Source organism: Apostichopus japonicus, chromosome 16 (assembly GCF_037975245.1).
Source record: "Apostichopus japonicus isolate 1M-3 chromosome 16, ASM3797524v1, whole genome shotgun sequence".
NCBI classification, from domain to species: Eukaryota; Metazoa; Echinodermata; class Holothuroidea; order Aspidochirotida; family Stichopodidae; genus Apostichopus; species Apostichopus japonicus.
This window is the reverse complement of record NC_092576.1, coordinates 25929163-25957079: the sequence shown is the minus strand read 5'-3', so window position 1 is coordinate 25957079 and position 27917 is coordinate 25929163. Positions and strand designations below refer to the sequence as shown.

Here is a 27917-nt window from a genome sequence, read left to right as displayed (position 1 = left end):
GCAGAAGTGACCTGAGCTGCAATAGCGGCCACGCACATTTGGCGGAAGGGGTTTACTTGGACGGAGGCGATTCCTCCGTGGACCTGCGTCGTCTATGTCCCATACGTACAGGTCGCGTATCCCCCTAAAACCGGTGTCGGAGTCCGCAGAGGTCTCGTCGGGTATCGGTGAGGGCGGCGTACCTGGGATTTTTAGGTACCAACGCAGACTTAAGTGTCTGGTTTTGTGTAGACCCAGGAGTTTGCTCCTGCGAGGCTGATTGCACGACGGAGGCTCCCGCAGTAGGAGCGGCTCTACTTTTATAAGCCTGATTGGCTCTCGGTGCCTTCCATTTAGCTTTGTTATAGTCCTTTGATAAACCTTAGCCTAAGGGTTTGAGCTGGTCTCCGCACCTGAAGCCGTCTGAGGATCGGTAGTCAGTGTTGTTTGCTTTGCCTCGCCCGGGGGTTGTTCAGGACCGTAGCCTGTGAAGCAGGCTGTTCCAGTGTCGTATTCGGTAGGTGTTTTAGTTGGAGCTGTAGCTGCTTACGTTTGTTCTCCAACCAGGCCTCTGTTTCCTTCCAATTTGCTTGCGTGAAAGTCAAGCATATCGATTAAAAATCTCGTGTTGCGCAGGATTGGCATTTTTAGAATATTTCGTGCTCGTCTCAAGCGCGACCGGGCGGAAATTAACAGGTCGCACACATGATGGTATTTCTTACTTCCTTGTACAGAGTAACCTATAGCTAAGATAGGAAGAGGAGAACTCGGGAAGAAGAAACAACAATAAAAAAGAACGTATATGCCCGCGAGATACAGGAGCCAACGAGGCCCGAGAGGCGGGCAAAGTAAACTTTGTAGGTAGAGAGTCGTAATAAAGGTTAAAACCCCAAAAAGACTAAGGCTGATCTCTCCGCCGGAGAACTAACGGGGCGACACGAAGTCCCCGTAAATGACTAAGAAGCCTAGAAAAGGCCCAAGTCTTCAACTAGAGACGCCCACAAGGAACTTTAAGAACTGTATAGCAACGGTCAATCACAATGTATCGCACAAATTGTACACAAATGGTTGAACCGTATAATGTAAAAAGCGGCAGAAAAACTGCGAAATACAAAAAGATACTTAACAGTGACATAAACAATCATACTGCAAACTTCGTCGCAAGCAGCAGGATTCACGTGAGAAAAAGCGTAAACGTAAATGGAGAAGAAAAAAAACACGAGTTTTCTTTTGGAATGGTAAATTTGGAAGGGAGAGTTAGTGAGCGGTGACCCATAGGAGAGGTCAACTGGAGGTGGGGGAGGGCAATTACGTCTTTAGAGACTAAACTGGACCGTAGAGCTTTGTTTGCCTTAACGGAAGAGGTACATACGCTGAATGTGGGTCAACCTGGATGTTCTTACACCATCTGAAGAAGTAGCCAAGTCGTAAAGAATAAGTCCTGATAGTGCCAGATCTTCTCGCTGCCGCTACCATATTGGCATTTTTTTCCAAAATCCCTCGCGCTCTGAGATCAGACTTCATAATGGCCAGGCAGTCAGGTTGGGGGACCGGGTGTTGTGGTTAAAGCTTCTCCCCTTGGCTTGAAAGAATTGGTGTATCGAATCTGACAGGGCGCGGAACCAAGGTCTCTTGTGCCACCTGTGATCCTCGCCTTGGACTTCTGTAGTTTTAGAAGAACTAGCGAGGCATATTGGAGGGTAGGAGTAGGCCTGCATCCCGACTCTACATAACCACATCGCATCTGCCTCCCAGGCTTGCGGGTGCAATATTCTGGAGCAGAATGTGGGCAGCATGGCATTCTCGCGCTTGAGTATGCTGAAGAGCCGTGAGCACGTCTGGTGTTCTACAGACCAATTCGTTGGGTTGGTTGTTCCCCTGGAGAAGACTTCTACCAGTCGGTTCGCTTTCCTTGGCATTTGCAAGGCCCTGAGCAAGATGCCGCGACCCCTCGATGGTAAGGTGAAAGTGGACGGTCTGGTCGCCGCCGGTCTGCGAGTTTGAGGTCTCTGTGGGCTAAATTTTTAAAGAATGTCGACTTAGTAAGTGTATCCCTTCTCGCAAAAACGCACTGTACCGCTTCGCTGAACCGGTCTGTGAACATGGTCTTCACCTGCCATCGGGGGTGGATCAGTCTGTCTCTTGTCTCTCCTTCCGGTCATCTCATCGTGGCCAGAATGTTGGCTCATCTGGGCTCTATCAGCTTGATATAGAACCTGGCGAATTGATCTTATATGTCTTGCTAGTGGCCCCAATAGCTATATGATGTGGGATGCCTCACGGTCAGGGATCTGTTTGTCATCCAGGAGCTGCTAGTGGCTATTTTTTTTTTGGTGCTTTTCTGCTAGCATGAGAGATTAACAAAATATCAAGCCGACCACAGAGGCCTGTTCCAAGTCATACGACATGTGTCTAGTCTTCATGTTGAGCCGTTCATTCAGTGCCCGGTCTTGTTTGGCCGGGAAGGCGGACAATTGTCTTGTCTTGGAAGTTTCAACCAGTTAGCACGGGGCTGCTGCTTGTGAGGTTCGTTCGTAGCTCAGAGTCTAGACGCTCGGTCCACCGGTTTGGGTGCAAGTGCGAGTGGAGGTTCGAAACCCAATATCTTGGAGAAGATCTGCACGGCCTTGGTTACGAGGTCCGTGGGCAAACCAATTTCTTTAGCGTCTTGTTCCACTTTATCATCTTCCTCCGCCTCCACAGGTTGTGAGTCGCAGTAACCTAATCAGGAGGCTCCATCTCCGGCTTCGGAACACGCTTTGAGGCTAGCAGCTCTATGGCCATCTCTTCGGTTTCTGAGTTTTAGGGACCGGTGGTAAGCGGCCTCGTTTCCGCTCCGGTGGTTATCGCGATCGGACCGGTCTTGGACGTGTTGCGTCCGCAGACCGGTCAGAGGTGGTTACTGGATGATAGCCATCTGCTCCAATAACGGTTGAAATATCACAGTAGCCACTCTTGGTCTACCTGAAGTTGGTGGACGTACCTCTGAGGGAATCTCTATTCCTGGACAGTCCTTTGGTAGCAATTATCTGTGTTCTGGTATTAGTCGTCCGAGACCGGTGAATAATCCCTCGAACACGAGAATCTACTCATGGTAAGTGGTCGGACCGTTAGAGTTGACTGGTGCATATCTCAGTCCTTAGCCAACTGGGGGCCTGTGGAGGGGGGGGGGGGACTCGGTCCGGAGCCGAACGGACGTGGACGCGATTTTGTTTTATGAGGAATAATATCTCATAACAAGAATTAAGGTTGTGGAGTCTTTAGTTTGTGTTCACCCTGCTCATTAATTGTTGGATTTTTTGTTTCATAACATATGTGAAAATACAATTTGACTTTCCTTCCGCGTCCCTTAACGTAACATCAGACCAACAAAAAAATCTTAGACTATTCTGCTGGAGTTCTACATACAGGCAGACGAATAAGTTTCAAGTAGGGACTAAGAAACGTAATGATACCATCTGCATATAATAGCGACATATAACTTTGTTGTGTAAATCTTTTTGTGGTACTACTGAAAATTGCATAGACAAAAATACAATATGGTAAAACTATGGCTGTCGGTACCTCTCAAGTACACTGTTTAAGCAAAACGGGAATTAATTTAAGATATTGCTTATTTATTACCCAACGATGTTTAGCACTGTTTGCCCCTGTGCCTCAACACATCCGTATACTCAGTGTATCTGGGTGGCTAACACACTTTCTGGGATGGAATTAAATACCTAATCAATGCTTTGTGTAGTATTTATACGCATACATGTATAACCTTTTTTAATTATGTTTGTTTGTTACATATTTTTAAGTAAATCGTCAAATAAGTGGGACCTTTCGACATACATTTTGTTAGCACGCAAATGCGCTCGTTATTTTATTTCTTTTTATATTTGTGTGTTCTGCGTGGTTGCATGTGTTCAAAGTGTTATGATGCTCAGTGAAATATCCCTGTAATAGTTGTATCGACAAGGTATTTGCTTGCAATCGGTGCAACAAACATAAAAATTAACGAGTAATAAAACGATCTTATGTATATACACATGAAGATTAAATTGAAATTGAACGGTCATCACCACTTACATATTCTTAGACTGATGAGTAGAAGCAAATTCTGGTTTTGTTTGTTGTTTTGGCAATGTTAACATTATGTAGTTGGCAAGCAGCTTAGTATTGTACTATTAGTTCTATAACAATCACTTTCCTTTGACTAAGATGGATAACGAAAACTGTAAGCATGTTTAGTGTTTTGGGAATATTCTCTATTGGCAAACGGCATTTGCTTTTCGTGTTAAGATTTCCTATCTGTCATAGATTTTCTTGGAAAGCCAACGAATGTTGTGTTGCTGGATAGATAAATAAATATATTTATAGAAAAAGTAGGCTGCTTAGTGAAAGTATTCAATAACACAATCCAGTAGATGTGGGCAAAAACCACATCATATGAAACATCATAACAGAGCAACATACAGAAAAGGTAACGTTTCAATATGTGTGGTTTGTTTACTAAATACATTTTTTAAACTATATAATTAACTGTTTTACTTACCAGTTAGATATTTCTACCAGACACTTTCAATAAGACAGCCTGGGTGATAAACACTTCTTGCATGACCAATGGAATCTGTAAACTGATAGAAATATAGAAGCCCTCGAAATAATTTCATAAAGAAAATGGCGTCAAACAACGTTGGTGTACAACCAAACGTAGTTTTTATTGTATATTTGTAAATAGTATAAAGAGTTTCTTTTCAGTTGATATTGTGTTCTTGATAGTGTTCGTTTAGCAGTTGAAAGTTTGTTACCCTGGCCTTTGTATGTACGCAACCAACATAAAAGGCATTAAACTAATTTCTAGTAATTTAAGCTTTCCATACCATACCTTGCAGTAAAAAGCTGTGACTTGTCAGTAAAACACACCTAAGTACACGTTAAGTTATGTAACCACGACTTTAACGGATATTATCAGGTAAAATCGAAATATGTTAAGAATTTATAAGTTTGAATGTGCTGAGGATTTGATAAAAAGATTCATGTCATGCTTCACCATTTATAATAACGATAACATGATAGCGAAGTGATTTTAGTTTGTGACAAAATGTATTTTGCTGTGAAAATGTCATGAGGGTTACCGGGAGAACTGGGGGGGGGGGGGATTAGACAGAGAGTAATATGTCAGATGAGGTTCTTATTTGTTTAACTTTTTGCAAGGGAGACTCATGGAAAAAGCGAGAGTTTAATCTAAAGGTATAATAGGCAAGGGGTTGGGATAGAGGTAGTTGAAGTTTAAAGACATTTTTTTCCTCTCAATTAGTACCTTACATAAGTATGTAAGTTATAACTCTAACAGACCGCTGGAATCTTCCGTTCAACTAGTATTGTCTTTTTTATTAATACAATATATTTGTGGCCTGAACCACATTTTAAAGTTCCACGCTATATCAATTTAGTGAACGGCCTTATGGCTATTTGGTCACCAGCATACTTTATGGTCGTATCACAGTATTTACAGCTTGTACGCATGATCACATGTACGTCATGTATTTGGTACCATCTCAGAAAGGAAAAGTATATTTTATATGCAGATCGTAGCAATGTGAAATTCAACTTATATTTTTGTCGCATGTACATAGGTATAACATGCATAATGAGTAAGGTAATTAATTTCTACTCATGCAGATCAATCTAAACATTAATTTAAAGTTCAGTTTTTGAGAGGTGGGCTACATCGAAATAGAACCTAAAGACGTGCAGTTAAGTATAGGTTCTCATAGAAGCTTTAGACTACACATGCAGTAAATTTCTCTTTTCATATCTAATTCTCTAATTTTCCAGTCATTTCTCATAATTATCTCAATCTCAATAAAATATGCATTCAAGAAAACTCAAGCAACACCTGACAACCGTTTTCCTACAAAAACATGCTACACGAAGGAAGATTTCGAGTGGGCCTGGCGTTTTGATCCAAGCAGGATCTTCTTGACATTTTGAATGGCAAATAACAGTAACAGAAGGGACAAATACACGCACAGATAACAGACAGGTGAATGAGCAGGGTGAACCCAAAAGAGAGACTCCACCACCAAAAGTATTGTCAGGGGATGTTATTCCCCATAATACGTCACTCTACAATATCATTGGGAAAGTGGGGAGGAACAAAGAAAAAAGTAAACACATAGGTAAGTTCAAACTATCCCCCACCTTTCTTAATGCCTTCATTGATTAGAACAATGTATTGTAGTAATACACTTTAGAGTTACTTGTGCAAGTATAGGCTTTCAAGTTGTAGATAGCTGTCTCATCCGACGTGTGACAGGTGACCCATTTACTGTACGGGAACGTTAACAAACCTTCTTAATTCCTTCATTGATTAGTAAAATCTAGTAACGATGAAACAGAGAACAAAACACACCACATAGGAGAGTTCAAAATCAAAAAGAAGTCACACACACACGTGCACCCAAAATGGAACAACTTGGATACAAACTCACACTAAATGAGGTTTGGCGTATGTGTGTGTGTGTCTGTGTGCATCTGTGACACTTTCTTGGGTACGCTCTATCTCAATAAGGGAAAGTTGGATTGAGGCCAAACTTGGACTATAGATCCGCCATATGGAGAAGGTGTGCCCTATTGTTTCTGGTGCCCACAAAGGTCACCAAAGGTCAGTTATGGTCCAAAAACCGAAAATATTAAAACTGCAATAACTCCCAGTGCCAATGTGTGACAAGATTGATATTGTGGGACAAGTTGTGAACTGGTTAGCGGAGCATTTTCAAACTTAACGGTAATGTGATCAGAGGTCACCAAAGGTCAATTAATGATAAAAAACTAGTTTTTTTGGGATAACTTGCGAACAAAATGTCCGTTAGGGTTGGGAGTTGCTTCAATGTTATCCAATTGTTGACCCGCATCTGGGTGACCCTTGACCTCAATTTGACCTCTGGTGACCTTAACGTGTTTTTAGGGATTTTTACAGTTTTTATGCTATTTTCAGATGTCAAAGGTACCTTCTGATCATAAATGTCATCAGGTTGACCCCGTGTGACCTTTATGTGCGAAGTTATATGGGGTCAAAGTTTTTCGGTCGGAGTTAGGATGGTTGTACAGACTTTTCGTTTTGTTTTTTGGCATCAGGAGATTAATCTACATCAGAAACAAAGGTCAAAAGGTCAAAGGTCACATTAGAAAAAATGTGCTTATTTTGGGAGGAAACGAGCAAAAAAGGAAATGTTTGGTTTTGATGCTAGATTTGGATATCAAAGGTACCTTCCGATCAAAAATGTCAATTGGTTGACACCTGTGTGACCTTCGTGTGCGAAGTTGTACGAGGTCAAAGTTAATTTTCAGACATTTAATGCAACAACTCCCAGTTCCAAGGTGTGACATGGTTGATATTTTTAGACAAGTTGCAAATGGTATAGGGAAATATTTTCAAACTTAACGGTCATGTGATCCGAGGTCACCAAAGGTCAATTAATGTTAAAAAACTAGTATTTTGGGGGCAGAAAATGGGCAAAGAAAAAATGTTTGAATTTGTATAGTTTGATGCTCTAATTTAGGTCTCATCAATCAAAAATGTCAATAAGTTGACCCAAGGTGACCTTTGTATGTTAAGTTATATGAGGTCAAAGTTAATTTTCAGACATTTAGTGCAGTAACTTCCAGTGCCAAGGTGTTACACAGTTGATATTTTGAGACAAGTTGCAAATGGTATAGGGAAATATTTTCAAATTTAAGGGTCATGTGATCCGAGGTCACCAAAGGTCAATTAATGATAAAAATCTAGTATTTTTGCGGTAACTTGAGAACAAATTGTCCGTTAGGGTTGGGTTGGGAGTTGCTTCAATGTAATCCAATTGTCGACCCGCATCTGGGTGACCCTTGACCTCAATTTGACCTCTGGTGACCTTTTCGTGTTTTGTGGATTTTTACAGTTACGATGCTATTTTCAGATGTTAAAGGTACCTTCTGATCATAAATGTCAATGGGTTGACCCCGTGTGACCTTCGTGTGCGAAGTTATATGAGGTCAAAGTTAATTTTCAGACAATTAATGCAATAACTCCCAGTTCCAAGTTGTGACAAGGTTGATATTTTTGGAGTAGTTGCAAATGGTATAGGGGAATATTTTCAAACTTAAGGGTCTTGTGATACAAGGTCACCAAAGGTCAATTCATGATAAAAACTAGTATTTTTGTGTTAACTTGAGAACAAATTGTCCGTTAGGGTTGGGAGTTGCTTCAATGTAATCCAATTGTCGACCCGCATCTGGATGACCCGTGACCTCAATTTGACCTCTGGTGACCTTTTCGTGTTTTGTGGATTTTTACAGTTTCGATGCTACTTTCAGATGTTAAAGGTACCTTCTGATCATAAATGTTAATGGGTTGACCCCCGTGTGACCTTCGTGTGGGAAGTTATATGAGGTGAAAGTTAATTTCCAGACATTTAGTGTAATAACTCCCAGTGCCAAGGTGTTACACAGTTGATATTTTGAGGCAAGTTGCAAATGGTATAGGGGAATATTTTCAAACTTAAGGGTCATGTGATCCGAGGTCACCAAAGGTCAATTAATGATAAAAAACTAGTATTTTTGCGATAACTTGAGAACAAATTGTCCGTTAGGGTTGGGAGTTGCTTCTATGTAATCCAATTGTCGACCCGCATCTGGATGACCCGTGACCTCAATTTGACCTCTGGTGACCTTTTCGTGTTTTGTGAATTTTTACAGTTTCGATGCTATTTTCAGATGTTAAAGGTACCTTCTGATCATAAATGTCAATGGGTTGACCCCCATGTGACCTTCGTGTGCGAAGTTATATGAGGTCAAAGTTAATTTTCACTCATTTAATGCAATAACTCCCAGTGCCAAGGTGTGACGAGGTTTATTTTGTTGGACAAGTTGCAAATGGTATAGGGAAATATTTTCAAACTTAACGGTCATGTGGTCCAACGTCACCAAAGGTCAGCTTATGTTAAAAAAGTAGTATTTTGGGGGGAGAAAATGGGCAAATAAAAAATGTTTGAATTTTTACAGTCATGCTCTATTTAGGTCTCACCGATCAAAAATGTCAATTGGTTGACCTTCGGGTGACCTTTGTGTGTGAAGTTATGTATACAAGTTCAAAGATTCTTGCTTGATAATATTATGTGTATTGTCATATACCCCAAGCAAGGAACCACAGTGCCCTTGGGCTCTTGTTTTTATACTAATTTTGTTATAACAAGCACTTATTCTGTCTTCAGGTAACATATTAGGAGTCATTAAAAATTACAAGAAGCTTATCCAGGATTTTCGGCTCTTGAGGAGGGCTGGGTACATCAACGAGTTTGTGTCCATCTGTCCGAATCATACTCACAGATGTGTGTACATAGCATCTGACGGTGGAAGGGTGTGTAGGTGAGTGGCCAGGGAGGAGGTGGGAGGGTGGGTGGGAGTGGGGGGAGGGGTGGGTACATTAACGAGTATGTGTCCATCTGTCCGAATCATACTCACAGATGTGTGTACATAGCATCTGATGGTGGAAGGGTGTGTAGGTGAGTGGCCAGGGAGGAGGTGGGAGGGTAGGTAGGAGTGGGGGGGGGGGTTTTGGTACATCAACGAGTTTGTGTCCATCTGTCCGAATCATACTCACAGATGTGTGTACATAGCATCTGATGGTGGAAGGGTGTGTAGGTGAGTGGCCAGGGAGGAGGTGGGAGGGTGGATGGGAGTGGAGGGGGGCTGGGTACATCAACGAGTTTGTGTCCATCTGTCCGAATCATACTCACAGATGTATGTACATAGCATCTGACGGTGGAAGGGTGTGTAGGTGAGTGGCCAGGGAGGAGGTGGGAGGGTGGGTGGTAGTGGGGGGGGCTGGGTGCATCAACGAGTTTGTGTCCATCTGTCCGAATCATACTCACAGATGTGTGTACATAGCATATGACGGTGGAAGGGTGTGTAGGTGAGTGGCCACGAAGGGGATGGGAGGGTAGGTAGGAGGGGGGGGGATTTGGTACATCAACGAGTTTGTGTCCATCTGTCCGAATCATACTCACAGATGTGTGTACATAGCATCTGATGGTGGAAGGGTGTGTAGGTGAGTGGCCAGGGAGGAGGTGGGAGGGTGGGTGGGAGTGGGGGGAGGGATGGGGAAATTACTTCATATTTCTTTCTATTAGTTGTGTAGGGCAGTGACTGATACAGACTATGGGTGTAACTTGTAGGACTGTGATGGCTAACTTAAAAATCTATTTGGTATTATTTCTTACAAACATTTATGAGTTAAATTTGTGGTTTCATTCTAGAAGGTTCCCCCCCCCCCCCGCCATACTTGCAGGTTCATACCTGACAATAAGCTTTTAGTGAAATTGTAATTACTTTCAGGGTAACAGGTTTGTATTATATGGCTTTTGAGTGTGGTCTGGTAGTAAAACTGAATATTTTTTTACTGATTAGGCAGTATTATGCAACTTTGATATCTCTTCTTTGACACTGCAGGCCGTACATTATAGTGGACAGAGGGAAACCAAAGGTGCTGCAGAAGCATATCAATGAATTGACTCAAGAAATTAGAAGTTTTGAAGATTTCTTGAGAGAGGGTCTGGTAGAATACCTGGATGTGAATGAAGAGAATGACTGTCTGATAGCTCTCTATGAGTCACTCATTACAAGGTGAATGAATATACAATAGATATGAATATACAATAGATTTGAATATGCATTTGATATGAATATACAATAGATGTTAACATACAATAGATATGAATACGCAATAGATGTTAATATTCAATAGATATGAATATACAATAGATAGTAATATATAATACATGTTAATATCCAATAGATATGAATATACAATAGATTTGAATATACATTTAATATGAATATACAATAGATGTTAACATACAATAGATATGAATACATAATAGATGTTAATATTCAATAGATATGAATATACAATAGATGTTAATATTCAATAGATATGAATACAATAATGATGTTAATATACAGCCAATCTATCAACCTGTCACTCATTACAAGGTGAATGAATATACAATAGATATGAATATACATTAGATATGAATATACAATATATGATAACATACAACCAATCTATCAACCTGTCACTCATTTTACAAGATGAATAAATATACAATAGATATGAATATTCAATAGATATGAATATACAAAAGATGTTATTATACAACCAATTTATCAACCTGTCAAGCCCACAATAAATGTTGAACCAAGTATTGACACGCTTCATCATGCACCCACTCAACATTGTCCATGGAGAGTCACAGAAGCAAACGATCTGTGCTTAATAGCACAAGCACCACACTGGAGATTGCTGGAAGTGACGAGAATTATAAACTATATAGACGAGGTACCTACACAGTCTGACATGTGTAAAGTAATCTGTGTATACTGTCTTTATGAGCAACAGCCTCCCTATTCTGTTTCTTATCATTTCACTTGCCATTCAGCCTCTGAGGAAGATCCTGCTAGGATAGAAACGTCAGGCCAACTAACTTTTACACATTCTATTACACAGGCTCTTTAGTGGATAAGCAGTTTGCTAACAGTTTTATTTTGTTTTGTCTTCTCATTTCAGTGAAACTACACATCTTGAGATAGAGCCATTTACAATCCTTGGAGTTTGTGCTGGACTGATCCCCTATCCTCACCATAACCAGTCACCTAGAAATACCTACCAGTGTGCTATGGGAAAGCAAGCTATTGGTAAGTTGTGTGGTTACACAGTGTTAAACATCAGTTTGTGAACATGGTATGAATACCACAGTAAATACTAAGAAACCCTATCCAGTACTAACAGTGGTAAAAGTGTGTTTGTATGTTTTTTTTATCCATAGGTACTATTGCATACAACCAAAGGAACCGCATAGACACCCTGATGTACCTGTTGACTTACCCCGAAGCTCCGATGGTAAAATCAAAGGTATCGAATTATTACTTTCCTAGCTCAGTAGTCATATTTAAATATTAATTTCATTCTTTATATCTATATCATAATTCATAACAGAATCCATATCTTTGACATGTTGATTTGGATCAATTTCAATAATTAAACTGTTTGTTTTATGTTTCACTTTGGTTTCTTCTTGCAGACTATAGATTTGATTGGTTTTGATAAGGTTCCAGCTGGTCAGAATGCCATGGTGGCTGTCATGAGTTACAGTGGTTACGACATAGAGGACGCCCTCATCCTCAACAAAGCTTCTGTAGACAGGGGTGAGCCAAAGGTCATTTCAGGACAGCCTGTGTCATTGTGAATTTATTGTTTGTCACACATCACACTGTTTGTCACTGTATTACTCATATCAAGTATGTTACTATGCATTATGTCAGATTCATTAAGAAAACATCGAAACCACAATGCATTTTTGCATTCTGGTTAAGATTGCATATAGTGGTTAGCTGTTGGTAATTTAATGTTTCCCTCATAGGATTTGGACGATGCCACGTTTACCGAAACCAGAAGTGCATCTTGAAGAAATATGCCAACCAATCGTTTGACCGCATCATGGGCCCATTGATCGATGGCAATACTAGAGAGGTCATCTGGAAACATAAGGTGCTGGACCAGGATGGCATCTGTAGTCCAGGTCAGTATTGAGAGTCTGTAGTCCAGGTCAGTATTGATGGTTACTGTAGTCCAGGTCGTTTTTGATGGTTACTGTAGTCCAGGTCAGTATTGATAGTCTGTAGTCCAGGTCAGTATCGATGGCATCTGTAGTCCAGGTCAGTATTGATAGTCTAGTCCAGGTCAGTATCGATGGCATCTGTAGTCCAGGTCAGTATTGATTGAAAATGTGTCTGGGACAGTATTGATACAGTAGTTACTGTATTTTGGGTAAGTATTGATGGTTACTGTAGTCCAGGTCAGTATCGATGAAATCTGTAATCTGGTTCAGTATTAATGAAATATGTAATCTGGTTCATTATTGATGGAATCTGTAGTCCGGGTCAGTATTGATGGAATCTGTAATCCGGGTCGGTATTGATGGAATCTGTAGTCCAGGTCAGTATTGATGGAAAATGCGTCTGGGACAGTATTGATACAGTAGTTACTGTATTTTGGGTAAGTATTGATGGTTACTGTAGTCCAGGCCAGTATCGATGAAATCTGTAGTCTGGTTCAGTATTGATGAAATCTGTAGTCCGGGTCAGTATTGATGGAATCTGTAATCCGGGTCGGTATTGATGGAATCTGTAGTCCAGGTCAGTATTGATGGAAAATGTGTCTGGGACAGTATTGATACAGTAGTTACTGTATTTTGGGTAAGTATTGATGGTTACTGTAGTCCAGTTCAGTATCGATGAAATCTGTAGTCTGGTTCCGTATTGATGAAATCTGTAGTCCGGGTCAGTATTGATGGAATCTGTAATCCGGGTCGGTATTGATGGCATCTGTAGTCCGGGTCAGTATTGATGGAATCTGTAGTCCAGGTCAGTATTGATGGAAAAGGCGTCTGGGACAGTATTGATAGTTACTGTATTTTTGTAAGTATTGATGGTTACTGTAGTCCAGGTCAGTATGGATGAAATCTGTAATCCGGTTCAGTATGATAGAATCTGTAGTCCGGGACAGTATTGATGGAAAAGGTGTCTGGGACAGTATTGATAGTTACTGTATTTTTGTAAGTATTGATGGTTACTGTAGTCCAGGTCAGTATCGATGAAATCTGTAATCCGGTTCAGTATGATAGAATCTGTAGTCCGGGACAGTATTGATGGAAAAGGTGTCTGGGACAGTATTGATAGTTACTGTATTTTTGTAAGTATTGATGGTTACTGTAGTCCAGGTCAGTATCGATGAAATCTGAAGTCCGGTTCAGTATGATAGAATCTGTAATCTGGTTCAGTATTGATGGAATCTGTAGTCCGGGACAGTATTGATGGAAAAGGTGTCTGGGACAGTATTGATAGTTACTGTATTTTTGTAAGTATTGATGGTTACTGTAGTCCAGGTCAGTATCGATGAAATCTGTAATCCGGTTCAGTATGATAGAATCTGTAGTCCGGGACAGTATTGATGGAAAAGGTGTCTGGGGCAGTATTGATAGTTACTGTATTTTTGTAAGTATTGATGGTTACTGTAGTCCAGGTCAGTATCGATGAAATCTGTAATCCGGTTCAGTATGATAGAATCTGTAGTCCGGGACAGTATTGATGGAAAAGGTGTCTGGGACAGTATTGATAGTTACTGTATTTTTGTAAGTATTGATGGTTACTGTAGTCCAGGTCAGTATCGATGAAATCTGAAGTCCGGTTCAGTATGATAGAATCTGTAATCTGGTTCAGTATTGATGGAATCTGTAGTCCGGGACAGTATTGATGGAAAAGGTGTCTGGGACAGTATTGATAGTTACTGTATTTTTGTAAGTATTGATGGTTACTGTAGTCCAGGTCAGTATCGATGAAATCTGTAATCTGGTTCAGTATGATAGAATCTGTAGTCCGGGACAGTATTGATGGAAAAGGTGTCTGGGACAGTATTGATAGTTACTGTATTTTTGTAAGTATTGATGGTTACTGTAGTCCAGGTCAGTATCGATGAAATCTGAAGTCCGGTTCAGTATGATAGAATCTGTAATCTGGTTCAGTATTGATGGAATCTGAAGTCCGGGTCAGTATTGATGGACTCAATATTCCGGGTCAGTATTTATATCATTAGTAACTGATAATTTATATTGGACATTAACGGTGTTGCTGATATTGCTTGTTTATGATTTTTTGATAAGGGCCCCACATTATGACCATTGTGTGCAATTGTGTCCGTTGATAATATGCTGATTAGATGATGTGGGCACGGCAGGGCTGTGTTTTATTTTCTGTAGGATTCTGGTTTGAGTTTGTGGTGTTGTTTAGAGACTGTCTGCTCGGCTTTGTGTATCATGCTCTGATAATTGACAAACACTTCAGACTGAAGTATATCTGCATGTCCATTGGCAGGCCTTGGTTTTTTTTCGCTCTGAACTAATTAATAGTTGAACTTTTGTCATTAAGTCGATTGTGTCTTCCTTTTTCATGAAGGTGAACGGGTAACCAACAAGCAGGTTCTTCTCAATAAGTCTATGCCGGTGGTAACGATGAGTCCAATAGAGACAGGGAATAAATCTGAACAGCAGCAACAAGAATTTCAAGATGTACCAATCACGTGAGTGTATACTGGGCGCCATGACGACATTGATGTTAAATGTTTTGTGTTCATACTGGGTTACCAAGCTAGCAGACGTTCTCTAAAGGCCAGATTAATTAATTGGATCCAGTGACCCCATTCAGGGACTTCTTTTATACATAACTTGTTGAAATTGTTGGATTACTGACGTTGTCTACATCCCCGCTTGCAAATATTGGTTTGTAAAATGTAGTGAAGGATATATGCGAAGGAAACACATTCTATTTTTATTTAAATGCATTTAATGTTGGATTAAACCTTAACATTAAGCCTAACTTTGATAAATAAGCTGTTGATTAGTTCATTGCACTGCATAACTAAATTAGTTTGAATGAAACCCTGTTTATTCAAAGTGTTGATCTGCCTTTTTGTTCCTAAGATACAAAGGCCCAGTAGATTCTTACATTGAAAATGTCATGATCTCATCCAATCCCGAAGAAGCCTTCTTGATCAAAGTTTTACTTCGCCAGACGAGGAGACCAGAAATAGGGGACAAATTCAGCAGCAGACATGGACAGAAAGGGTGACTAGCTTCTTTGCTCTCTTTAAGCATTTATGTGTAAAATGGAACATAGCTATTAGAAAGGGGGTGACCAGAAATAGGGGATAAATTCAGCAGCAGACATGGACAGAAGGGGTGACTAGCTTCTTTGCTCTCTTTAAGCATTTATGTGTAAAAAGGAACATAGCTATTAGAAAGGGGATGACCAGAAATAGGGGATAAATTCAGCAGTAGATAATGAACAGAAAGGTTTGGTTATTACCTTCGGTTAAGTTATTTTCTAAAAGAAATGTTGGTAGCATTTATAATAATAATGTATTTTACATTTTATTTTTGGTTTCCTTCACCAAACACAGAGTCTGTGGTTTAATTGTACAGCAAGAGGACATGCCATTTAACGACCTTGGTATCTGTCCAGACATTGTAAGTATATCTCTATTGTTTGTTGTTGACTCATACATATAGCATATAGCTTTCCTTGTTTTGAAGGATGAATAGAGATTTATGTCACTATTTCAATGAAACTGACTGAAATGAGTTTGGTTTGTAAGTACGGTTCAACCGAGATATGTTAAATAATCTGAATACACTCAGTTAGCTTGGGTTGACTGAGGCATTGAGATTTTGTAATTATGTTAATAAATAGGACCTTGTGGGCTTATCGTTAGTTTTTAGCTCATACCAGCATGCTGGTGTGAGCTATTGTTACAGTGCGGCGTCTATCACTCTATCACTCTATCCGTCAACAATTGGTAAAACCGCTCCCACTCGCACAGTGTTTGATGGAATTTCATGAAACTTAGTCACAAGGACCATTAGGTATAGGTCCATCAGAGATGGTCCGAAATTTGGGGTCAAAGGTCACCTGTGGGCCGTAATGGGCCATTTTGTGGAAATACGCAAAATGCTTCTCCTACAGATGCCATGGTACAATGTTGAGGGTTTGTCATGATAGTACTATGGAAGTTTTACCTTCAGGGTGTTCATGAATTTGAGATCAAAGATCAACTAGGGGTCTTTTGTGGCCCGGGCCGCGGCCCTATATTTTCAAATTGCTCCTGTTCGTACAGGGTATGGCCAGTTATAATGAAACTTGGTCACAATGTTCCTCGGGATGAGAGTTACGAGGGGTGTTCAGAAAATTGAGGTCAAATGTCATTTAGGGGGTCATCGGGGGTCATTCTTTGTAATATTTTCAAATATCTCAATCTCCTCAAGATTTTGATGGATCATATTCAAAGTTGAACTGATGATTGTTGGATTGTGTATGAATAAGGTGATGCCTAATAATTTTTGCTCAAAAGTTAATTAATTACAATTAATCCCCATTGTTGAAAAAAATCTGAGCCTTCACCTTTTGCCAAAGCTCCTTTAATTTGTCTCCCAGTCTCTGCAGTGTTTGTTTACATTTGTGGTTAAGCTCTGCAGAGGCTGTTAGTGGAATTAAAGCAGGACTGGGAGTTGTTATTAACTGTTGAACTGTAAGCATGAGAGCCCAATAGCCAATCAGCACTTGCCGATTCTTAGAAGTCTTTGAGCCTGAGTTATGAAGGCAGCCAGCCAAACTTTTGGCAAGGAGTGCTTCAGGTCTGCTCAGGTAGAGGGGAGAAAGTTTAATAGGGTAGGGTCAGTGGTATTGTTTGAGAGAGTGGGGAAAATAGGATTTAAAGGGGGAAAATAGGAATTATAGCCAGTGGTGTAGCCAGGATTCTGCTAATGGGGGGGGGGGGGGTGGGGGTTATCCCTCATGGGCCCAAAATTGGTGGAATCTGTAAAATGGCCTGAAATTTGGTGGGCCATAAAGTTTTGTGAGCCCTACATTTTTAAGCTCGAAAAGGTATGAGCTTCTGCACCATTGGTGCTCTTGTTGTACCATTTGTTTGCAACTGCAGGTCTCCTTGGTGAACTGTACAACGTCAGGTTATTTTTTATTTTCCACAGGTTGTCAAATAAAATGTTACCTTTTCATATATTGTTTATCACTTCTCTAGTTATTTAATGTGTGGTTGCAGTGTCGGATCCAGGAGCGGAAGATGCCTGAAATTACTGCGGAAATAGTGGTGCATTCGAATTGCTGTTAAATTGAAGAATGTTAATTTACAATGGGTGCTAAACTCTATTCACTGTTCCATGTGGAATCATTTAAGATGCTAAAGGCTCTAACATACTTTACTGGTAACACCAAATATTTTCTAAAAACAAATATAAAGAATATTATCTGCCCCCCCCCTCCACCTCCCGGTTGGTCTGACTAGTAAAGAGGGTGTCATACTTCTTTAATGTGCATTTTGATTATGCTTACAGATCATGAACCCCCACGGGTTTCCTTCTCGTATGACTGTGGGTAAACTCATGGAGCTCCTGGCTGGGAAGGCAGGCCTTCTAGACGGACAGTTCCACTATGGAACAGGTAAAATATGTACTACGTGGAAAGCTTTACAAATGTGGTGAAACATTCTCTTATTGTGAAAGTCAGTTGTAAGGCTTAACTGTTGTACTGTCTGGTGGAATGTAACAGTTTAAGAAAATCTTTGGGTATATTTAATCTCATAAAACTAAATCAATCAATGAAGTAGGGGTGTAGAGTCGGGGGGTGGGGGAGGGTTGGTTGAGATTAGAGCACATTGTGATATTACAGTAACTGTTGAACTGTATGGTGGAGTGTAAAAGTTCAAGAAAATCTTTTCGTATGTTTAATCTTAAAAAACTAATTCAATACAGTAGTAGGGGGTGTAAGGGTGGGGGTGGGTGTAGGGGGGATGCTGGGTTGGGTTGCGACTTGGGCACATTGTGAAATTACAGCACATTGTTATATAACACAGAGTGTCATCATGTGTGCAGTATTCATTATTATACAGTTTATCATACAGTACCAGAACATATCATACAGTACATGATGTTTCTGTAGGAAGCACATCATGAAATTACAGTACAATGTAACAATTCACTGAAGTACTTGATGACAATTAAGCATTGTTTTTTATTTGTCCAGCATTCGGTGGTGACAAAGTGGAAGACATGTGCCAGGATTTGATCCGACATGGCTACAACTACCTTGGCAAAGACTTCTTCACGTCAGGAATCACTGGGTGAGTATCAATGGTAGGATTGATTTTGTCTGACAGTGGGTGGATCACATTGATGTGTTATTACTGTGTGTTCTTGATACTCTGCCTTTGGTGTAATGACAGCAGTAACAGCTGTTACTCATAGACCACTCGTTTGATGGTGGTATTGGTGAAGTTTGAGGTGAAATCTGATTGTGGTTGCAAGGATAATATTGTTAGTGATGATATTAGTTTTGTGGTTAGTGTTATGATGGTGTTCTTGAATTCCTCCAGTAAAAGTTACTGTAGAATTTGTTGCTGTAGTAGTAGTAGTGGTGGTGAAATTATTATAAGGTTGGTACAACGGTGGTGTTACTGAACTCGTCCAGTGACAGTTACTGTATAAGTGGTGCTGTAGTAGTTGCAGTGGTGGTGATAGTATTATCAGGTTGGTGTTACCGTGGTGTTACTGTAGTAGTGGTTGCTGTAGTGGTGGTGATCTTATTTTCATGTTGGTGTAACGGTGGTGTACTGAACTCATCTAGTAACAGTTACTGTATTAGTGGTTGCTGCAGTTGTTGTAGTGGTGATGATGAACCCCTGATAGTATCATTCATTTGGTGTTGCCACTGACCTCCAGCATTTGTGTTTTTAGTGGTTATATTATTCATTTAATGATTATGGTAGTAGTCAGTCAGAAACAAAAACATTAACATGTAATGCATGAGTAAGGTTTGGAGCTTGGTTATGCAGATGGCAGTCATTTGCAGATCATCTTTAAAGTATACTACATCGGTTGTGGTTGGAACTATGTATACTATATGGGAAAAAGCTTCATCATAGGTGCTGCAAGTTTCAGATCATTGTTGAATTTGACAGAATACATTCTGTTTTGGTTGGTAGATAACAATTATATTTTTTTTTTTGGTCATGTCGTTGAAGGTCAATATTTGTTCTTTTCCATCAGTGAACCATTGAGTGCTTACATATATTTTGGCCCAGTCTACTATCAGAAGCTGAAACATATGGTGTTGGATAAAATGCATGCCAGGGCCAAGGGACCCAGGGCCATCCTTACCAGACAACCCACAGAGGGAAGGTCAAGGTGAGAGCTTCGTTTTACCTTTTCACTATTCATGCAGTGGAGTGGTACTTTCCAATGTGTTGTGTTGATAAAACAGCTGCAAAATGTTAAAAGTGTGTGATATACTCCTGAGGTGTGTTTAATACTTGCATGTTAAAATTAATTCTAGTGTTGTTTTGTGTGAGATGAATCTTACTTATACTGTAGAATGTATAATGTCGACAATATAATTGTTTCTGGCAAAAAAACCTATGGTCGATCTGGTTTCTTGTGTTTTATAGCTGACCGGCTGATATTAGTCTGTCCCACCCCACCCCCTTCAAAATAATTTAGTGTTTGTTAAAAGCAGCAGTAAATCCCATTTTGTGTTCAATTTTGAGATGAATCAATTTTGCCATGAATGACTGAAAATACTGAGGTGTTTTGTGATACAAATTCCAAAAATGAAAGCAGTATATAGCAAATGATACAAACAGCTTAAATATGTTTAATACACTGAATGAATCATCTCTGCAAGGAATGTAATGAAGTAAACCTAATTAATTAAATGGTTGACTTGTATTAATTAAAATTTCATTGGTAGCTTTCCATTTACTTTCTTGGTTACAAACAGCAAATTGAATGGTATCAGCATGGCGTCCACAGAAATGTTTTTATTAATTTAAATTGAAGATTCATCCTGTTATATTTTTTATCTTCAGGGATGGTGGTCTTCGCCTTGGAGAGATGGAAAGAGATTGTCTGATTGGCTACGGGGCCAGCATGCTGCTACTGGAGCGTCTAATGATCTCCAGTGATCAGTTCGAGGTGGATGTCTGTGGCGAGTGTGGCTTGCTGGGTTACTCAGGATGGTAAGTTTGAGGTTGATATCTGTGGTGAGTGTGGCCTGCTGTGTTACTCAGGATGGTAAGTTTGAGGTTGATGTCTGTGGTGAGTGTGGCTTGCTGGGTTACTCAGGATGGTAAGTTTGAGGTTGATGTCTGTGGTGAGTGTGGCTTGCTAGGTTATTCAGGATGGTAAGTTTGAGGTTGATGTCTGTGGCGAGTGTGGCTTGCTGGGTTATTCAGGGTGGTTAGTTTGAGGTTGATGTCTGTGGCGAGGGTGGCTTGCTGGGTTCCTCATGATGGTAAGGTTGATGTCTGTGGTGAGTGTGGCTTGCTAGGTTATTCAGGATGGTAAGTTTGAGGTTGATGTCTGTGGCGAGTGTGGCTTGCTGGGTTATTCAGGGTGGTTAGTTTGAGGTTGATGTCTGTGGCGAGTGTGGCTTGCTGGGTTCCTCATGATGGTAAGGTTGATGTCTGTGGTGAGTGTGGCTTGCTAGGTTATTCAGGATGGTAAGTTTGAGGTTGATGTCTGTGGCGAGTGTGGCTTGCTGGGTTATTCAGGGTGGTTAGTTTGAGGTTGATGTCTGTGGCGAGGGTGGCTTCCTGGGTTCCTCAGGATGGTAAGTGTGAGGTTGCCATACCGTAATGTATTGATAATTGCATTTTTCTATTGATAATTGCCGTACCCTAACTATGTTTTGATAACTGTGGTAACCTAACTATGTATTGATAATTGCTGAACCCTAACTATGTATTGATAATCGCTGTACCCTAACAATGTTTTGATAATTGCCGTACCCTATGTAGTGATTATAGTCTTACCTTATGTTTTGATAACTGCCTTACCCTAACTATGTATTGATAATTGCCGTACCCTAACTATGTATTGATAATTGTCGTACCCTAACTATGTATTGATAATTGTCATACTCTTACTATGTATTGATAATTGCCTAACCCTAACAATGTATTGATAATTGTCGTACTCTAACTATGTTTTGACAATTGCCTTACCCTAACTATGTATTGATAACTGCCGTACCCTAACTATATATTGAAAATTGTCGTACTCTTACTATGTATTGATAATTGCCTAACCCTAACTATGTATTGATAATTGCCTTGCCCTAACTATGTATTGATAATTGCCTAACCCTAGCTATGTATTGATAATTGCCTTACCCTAACTATGTATTGATAATTGCCGTACTCTAACTATGTATTGATAATTTCCTAACCCTAACTATGTATTGATAACTGCCGTACCCTAACTATATATTGATAATTGTCGTACTCTAACTATGTATTGATTCTTGTCGTACCCTAACTATGTATTTATTATTGCCTTACCCTAAATATGTATTGATAATTGCAGTACCCTAACTATGTATTGATAATTGTCGTACTCTAACTATGTTTTGATAACTGCGGTTACCTTACTATGTATTGATAACTGCTGTACCCTAACTATGTATTGATAATTGTCGTACTCTATGTATTGATAATTGCCTTACCCTAACTATGTATTGATAATTGTCCTACTCTAACTATGTATTGATAACTGTCGTACTCTATGTATTGATAACTGCCATACCCTAACTATGTATTGATCCTTGTCGTACTCTAACTATGTATTGATAATTGCCTTACCCTAACTGTGTATTGATAACTGCCGTACCCTAACTATGTATTGATATTCTTTGTCCCTGACAGGTGTCATTACTGCAAGTCGTCTTGTAACGTCTCCTCTCTCAGGATTCCGTACGCCTGTAAACTCCTATTCCAGGAGTTACAGTCCATGAACATAGTACCGAGACTCAAACTCAAAAAATACTCAGAATGAGGATGGTCAAGAAAATAAAAACAATGGCTTAAAGGATGAAGGAGTTGACCTCGATGGTAAAAGAAGGGATTAGCGGTGGCAGGAGGTGCTCTCCTAAACAGGGATGAAATGATGATGACGATGGAAAGAAGATGGAGATCTAGCTGATGATGGATTTAGGAAGCTCATCCTCAATCAAGGAAGGGCAGGAAGGAAGAAAGCAAGCAAGACAGCAGATAAAGATCAAGTCTGGACTCTTGTTTTGTGTTTTAGTTCTCTGCAATAATCTTTCTCTGCAATAATCCATAAAGTCTGCAGGATTATTTTTTCCTAGAGGTGCAGATGAAACTGAGAAGGTGGTGAAGGTTTCATGCATTGTTGAGGAATAAATCCTGCGTAAATGAACTAAGTTGACCATTTTGTTCAGCTTACTCATGCAGGTCTTGTTTTTCTGGATCCTTAATAGTGATGTTTAGTCTGGAAATGTGAAAAACACTGAGCAGTTTAATTTTTTTCATAACTAATTTGAAAAGGTTCCATTTAAAAACGAAAATAATATCTTTATCCTGAGAGGAAAATTGTGTATGCATACTCTCGTGTAAGTGGTAACAATCAGTTACATTTGTAATATAAATGGTATGGGTTAGCAAACACTTTGTGAAAGTTACAATTGTTAGGTTTACAACAGGCAGCCTTCATTGGTAGGATTTGTTGTGAACCATAAAGTATGTTTTAGTCTTAAAAAAAGTCTGGAATTTGATTTGAAAGGATGGGAACCATGCTAAACGGCTTTACTTTTAAGGTCTCCTTTATTGCTGCCACAAAATATGCTAGGAAAGTTGAATAACCCCCTCAAACATCACTTTACTGTGCTCACCTTGAGCAGCATGCTATGTTCCTGCATTAAGAGATGTTATTGCATAATGTCCTCAATGACTCGGTATAATGCAGGGAACATTCTGGGTAATACTTCTGAAGGGGCAACACTAAAGGACCATTTGATTGGTGTCTATAAAGCGTCATTGTACATCAGAACATTGTAATGATGTCAGCCTGTAGATGTGCTGTCTGTTATAACAAGTGACATTGTACATCGGAACATTGTAATGATGTCAGTCTGTAGATGTGTTGTCTGTTATAACAAGTGGCCTTGTACATCAGAACATTGTAATGATGTCAGTCTGTAGATGTGCTGTCTGTTATAACAAGTGACATTGTACAGCAGAACATTGTAATGAAGTCAGCCTGTAGATGTGCTGTCTGTTATAACAAGTGGCATTGTACATCAGAACATTGTAATGATGTCAGCCTGTGTATGTGCTGTCTGTTATAACAAGTGACATTGTACAGCAGAACATTGTAATGATGTCAGCCTGTGGATGTGCTGTCTGTTATAACAAGTGGCATTGTACATCAGAACATTGTAATGATGTCAGTCTGTAGATGTGCTGCCTGTAATAACAAGTGACATTGTACATCAGAACATTGTAATGTCAGCCTGTAGACGTGCTGTCTGTTATAACAAGTGACATTGTACATCAGAACATTGTACTGATGTCAGCCTGTAGATGTGCTGTCTGTTATAACAAGTGGCATTGTACATCAGAACATTGTAATGATGTCAGACTGTAGATGTGCTGTCTGTAATAACAAGTGGCATTGTACAGCAGAACATTGTAATGATGTCAGCCTGTAGACGTGCTGTCTGTTATAACAAGTGACATTGTACATCAGAACATTGTACTGATGTCAGCCTGTAGATGTGCACACAGTGTTCATGATCCTTTGATGGTCTGTTTGTATTTTAGTTTGTCACCGTTATGACAAAATCTATAACTAGAGAACTGATAGTCCTGGTATGTTATGTGGTAGTTACCAGCACTATCTGTGAGGTTTGATATTGGTTACGGTTTCAATTTGAACTGTTTGTTTCAATCGGTAACGTGTAGGGTTTTAGGTTCCTCTGGTAAGGTAATGGAATTTGAACAATAGGTCTAGTTCCTTGTAGTGCTGTATGTACGTACCTTTGATAGGCTCTGGATGTTGGCGTAAGATTTGATTCTGTTGCGGTTGGGCTCTGTTTCAATCCTAATACCAGCTTGATTTCAATGGGTTTTGTTGCCGAAGAAAATTCACATTTGACAGATGAAAGAAGAACATATTCTTTGTATCCAGGTATGTTTTGCATTCCTATGTACTGTTTGTCGAAATGATAATATTAAAAGTTGAGATTTGTTTTGCTGCAGAAGCGATCTTAAGCAAACAGGAGTGATGTAATAAATGCAAACTTAAACAGTCTTTTTGGTTCAAAATATTATTTTAATATGATAATTTTCAACCTTTGGGATGGTATCAGTATGAATACACAATAACAGTCACTGGTACATGAATAATTTACCTCAGCTTTAAATCTGTCTTTACTTACTGGGTCAAAGATTCTCCTTTCTAGTTCCCAAGTAGAAATGTGAAAGCAGCGATGGGGATGGTATGCATGTATTTGGTTCCTACTTCATTCACATCGTAAGATGGTAGACTAAAGTAAACACATTTAATGTTTTTGTGTGAGGATTTTTTTTTGGGGGGGGAGGGGAGATAATGTATTGCTAGATTCAACACTTCTTGGGTTACAATTCCAACAATGAATAGTAAACTCATGACAAATAATAATTCAGTTGAGCTTAAAATGTTACTTGGACAAAGACTTGATCAAGTCTGAGGATGACATCGGACCAGTGATGATAAGAAAATCCAGAAATCCAGTGTATTGCTTTAAACTTTACGATTTTTATTAAACGAGTTTAATCATGTCAGACTCGGTCAATCCATGACAAAGAAATCAAAACAAATTGTTTAAAAATAGCTTAAACTTAGTATGCCATAACTGCATGATAATTAACCAGCATGTAAACTGTCTTACATTACTTAAAATCTGACTTTAATCAATACAGTAATTAACTTGGCTGTAACCTGTATGCATATGCACGTATACCTAAATCAGTCCTAGCCTCTGAAGTGGCAAACATGCAGTTAAATTGTAAACGTACATTGTAAAGTTGATCTTTTACTTTTACCTGTGTAGTGATTTACTTCCTTGTCAATTAACCGTAAAATGCAGGTTTCAATAACAAAAAACAGAGCTTTAATTTGTCATTTAACAACCAGAACTGTCTGTTTGTCTACGGTGTTTTTCCTAAGAAAAAACACGAACAAAAATGGTTGTATGTACACAATTAAATGTCAGTCGTAAAATATACTATTACCCGGTTAACTGTACTTCTTCATTTTATGCATGTCAGGACCAACACGGCCGTCATGGTCAGAGTCACCTGTATGATGAATTAACAATTGTATGATGACAATTGTATGATGAATTAACAATGTAACAATTGCATTTGACGGTAATTCCTTGTTACAGGGGAAACACCATACAAGGTCGCATACTCCTAAGGTTAACACAATAACAATTGCCAAGTGGAAAGCTATGTACAACTCACAATTGCTTTAGATGTTGTAATAATTGATATCATACTGTCGTTAACATTATCAAGTCATCTGAACATTTGAAGATGATGACATTTCTTTAAAGTTCTAAAGTTACTAAAGGTTCCAAAAGTAAGGTTCCAAAAGACCTTTCTCTATATCTCTCTCTGTAAGTTTCAAACACATTCCAAAATATTGAGAAATGCCACGATAGGTGACCTAATTACAATGCTATAGGACAGATGGTACGACATATTCTCCTTAAAGCTGTACAAAGAATGGCAATAATTTTGACCTTTTACCATATTTAGGAAAGAGAGTAATTTAAACCTTACATACGACTAAATCTAAATGGTGTTTAAAGAACATGGATATTTATATCAAAATGACTCTTATGTAAGGTGGATAAGTTGCAGTAAAGATTGATCAATTAAAAGTTACCGTAACCAAAATCTCATAATCCATCAGTCATTATAATTTTGTAAGCAAAAAAACGTTCTGCTATTCTTGTAAGTGCCTATGCGCACACCTTTACCATGTAATTTATAATCACCATGTTTTTATACTTTATCTCCCTTGTTTTCCCTTTGTTTTGTACAGGTGGAAACACTTTACTAGTAAAATAATTACAAATACTCGAAAGTGTTGTTGACAATTAAAAAATCCTAATTTGGACTTTAAATATGAATGTAAGAGACTGACTTCAGTCAGCTTTGATAAGCCAATGAGGCTTTTTCGCGAGTTCCTGCTTGCAGGAGGATCCAAAATACATACATTACAAAAAATATATCGAAATTCCATTAGGGACTTTTATCCCCTCTGGGTATCGTGAAGCAAGTTTACATTACAATATTCATAGTTTTGACGTCTTTCATTGTTTTACTGTAATTCAAATTTATCTACAGAATATATCTGACGTCATGTTCCCCAGGAAAGAGTTATCATTATTTTCAGCTACTTTAAGACTCATAGAACTAACCATTACGAGGTTCAAAATACAACCTTGCTAAGACTGCGCCGCTAACTCTCTCTAGAACTTGAAGATGCTAAGAATGGCAAGACTAGAAGGAAAGATAACCCTCTGTGAGATTCATGTTGTCCAGGAAAAATTTGCGGTTTGTTTAACTCGACAATCAAGAACGACGTAAAAAACGATGAGCAGAGACACTGTCGGCTACTTCGGCTTATGATCTTACGAGGCATTGTTTGTCAGTTGCCAGGCTGCGGCGCTGTTGATAAAATACAGAGAATGAGACGTTACCATATGTGTCAAATGATGACATCATTATTGAAAGCTGTTCTAAGCGATTCATGTTGCTTATTATGACAATTCAATGCAGGCTGATAATCTCTTATATTAAAACATGAACATGAAATCAACATATATAATTTCTTATATTGATCTCTACCCATTGAAACTATACTTTTCTTGTTCTCATCTTTAATGCTTAGGGTTAACTTTCTTTTGATATTTTTATGGAGAAGGGAGGGGGTGGGCATGATGATTGTCCAATGTACTTCGTATGTAATTTCTGATTTTGATTTGATCTGATTTATTTCACACCAAACTTACAAAATACAACAAAAATCACATGGTGTAGGAATAACACAGAATGGTTTGTCCAGCAGACGTATTTCCACTGTGGTCCCCAGTGTACATCTGACAGCAATCTATCCTCAGAATGTTGTATTTTTATATCCCCATGATTTTCTTGGTGATGTTCAATAGTAGGTGTTTGAAATAATTTCAAGGTTGATGAATCCAAATTAGTGATTGGTGGAATAACAAACGAGGATTCTCTGAAATTTACTTTTAATGATGAATTATATGGAACTGTATTTCCTTACCATTTGAATGGCTTACATCATTAAAAATTTCAGTTCTCGGATTCAATATTTTACATGATAGTCTTATCACAATTAAATCTGGACACAAAATGAATGGATACATTAAGAGTCTGAACTGTTACAAGCTTAAATCCTTCCAAATTATGGATT

The 27917-nt window shown here is 39.1% G+C and overlaps 4 protein-coding genes across 5 annotated transcripts in view; 2 read left to right on the top strand and 2 right to left on the bottom strand.

The window, feature by feature from the left end:
• The window catches only part of LOC139982457 (DNA-directed RNA polymerase III subunit RPC2-like), a 159996-nt gene extending 134423 nt beyond the window's left edge, over positions 1–25573 (top strand). Inside the window, exon 28 of the transcript XR_011798185.1 lies at positions 23242–25573. The gene's annotated coding sequence lies outside the window, so the exon portion shown is untranslated. The remainder of the gene's footprint in view (positions 1–23241) is intronic.
• LOC139982486 (uncharacterized) overlaps positions 1–27917 on the bottom strand; it is an 88442-nt gene that overhangs the window by 10790 nt on the left and 49735 nt on the right. The window contains exon 2 of the mRNA XM_071995383.1: positions 4520–4601. The gene's annotated coding sequence lies outside the window, so the exon portion shown is untranslated. The remainder of the gene's footprint in view (positions 1–4519; positions 4602–27917) is intronic.
• On the top strand, positions 9688–25573 carry LOC139982461 (DNA-directed RNA polymerase III subunit RPC2-like). Of its 2 annotated transcripts, XM_071995364.1 has the most exons (14): positions 9688–9784; positions 10456–10629; positions 11573–11700; positions 11832–11917; positions 12087–12210; positions 12426–12584; positions 15016–15139; positions 15540–15683; positions 16019–16085; positions 17967–18072; positions 18655–18751; positions 19677–19814; positions 20495–20644; positions 22331–25573. In XM_071995364.1, exons 1-14 carry the CDS (start codon positions 9750–9752, stop codon positions 22458–22460), a joined length of 1662 nt encoding a protein of 553 aa, XP_071851465.1. In that variant the 5' UTR covers positions 9688–9749; the 3' UTR covers positions 22461–25573. The 2 variants fall into 2 exon arrangements, with proteins under 2 accessions (XP_071851465.1, XP_071851466.1); XM_071995365.1 differs by lacking the exons at positions 9688–9784; positions 10456–10629 and adding an exon at positions 10988–10998.
• LOC139982455 (uncharacterized) overlaps positions 25204–27917 on the bottom strand; it is a 240401-nt gene continuing 237687 nt past the window's right edge. Inside the window, exon 35 of the mRNA XM_071995347.1 lies at positions 25204–27148. Within this exon, the coding sequence (XP_071851448.1) occupies positions 27112–27148 (37 nt within the window). The 3' untranslated portion in view covers positions 25204–27111. The remainder of the gene's footprint in view (positions 27149–27917) is intronic.

Bases quoted from the DNA above. Each gene is read 5' to 3' on its own strand.
- LOC139982461 (XM_071995364.1), top strand. From the start codon at position 9,750: ATGTACATAGCATCTGACGGTGGAAGGGTGTGTAG. The intron at 12,585-15,015 runs GTCAGTATTGAG...TTTTTCATGAAG, and splicing joins GGATGGCATCTGTAGTCCAG to GTGAACGGGTAACCAACAAG. The intron at 18,752-19,676 runs GTGAGTATCAAT...CTTTTCCATCAG, and splicing joins TTCACGTCAGGAATCACTGG to TGAACCATTGAGTGCTTACA.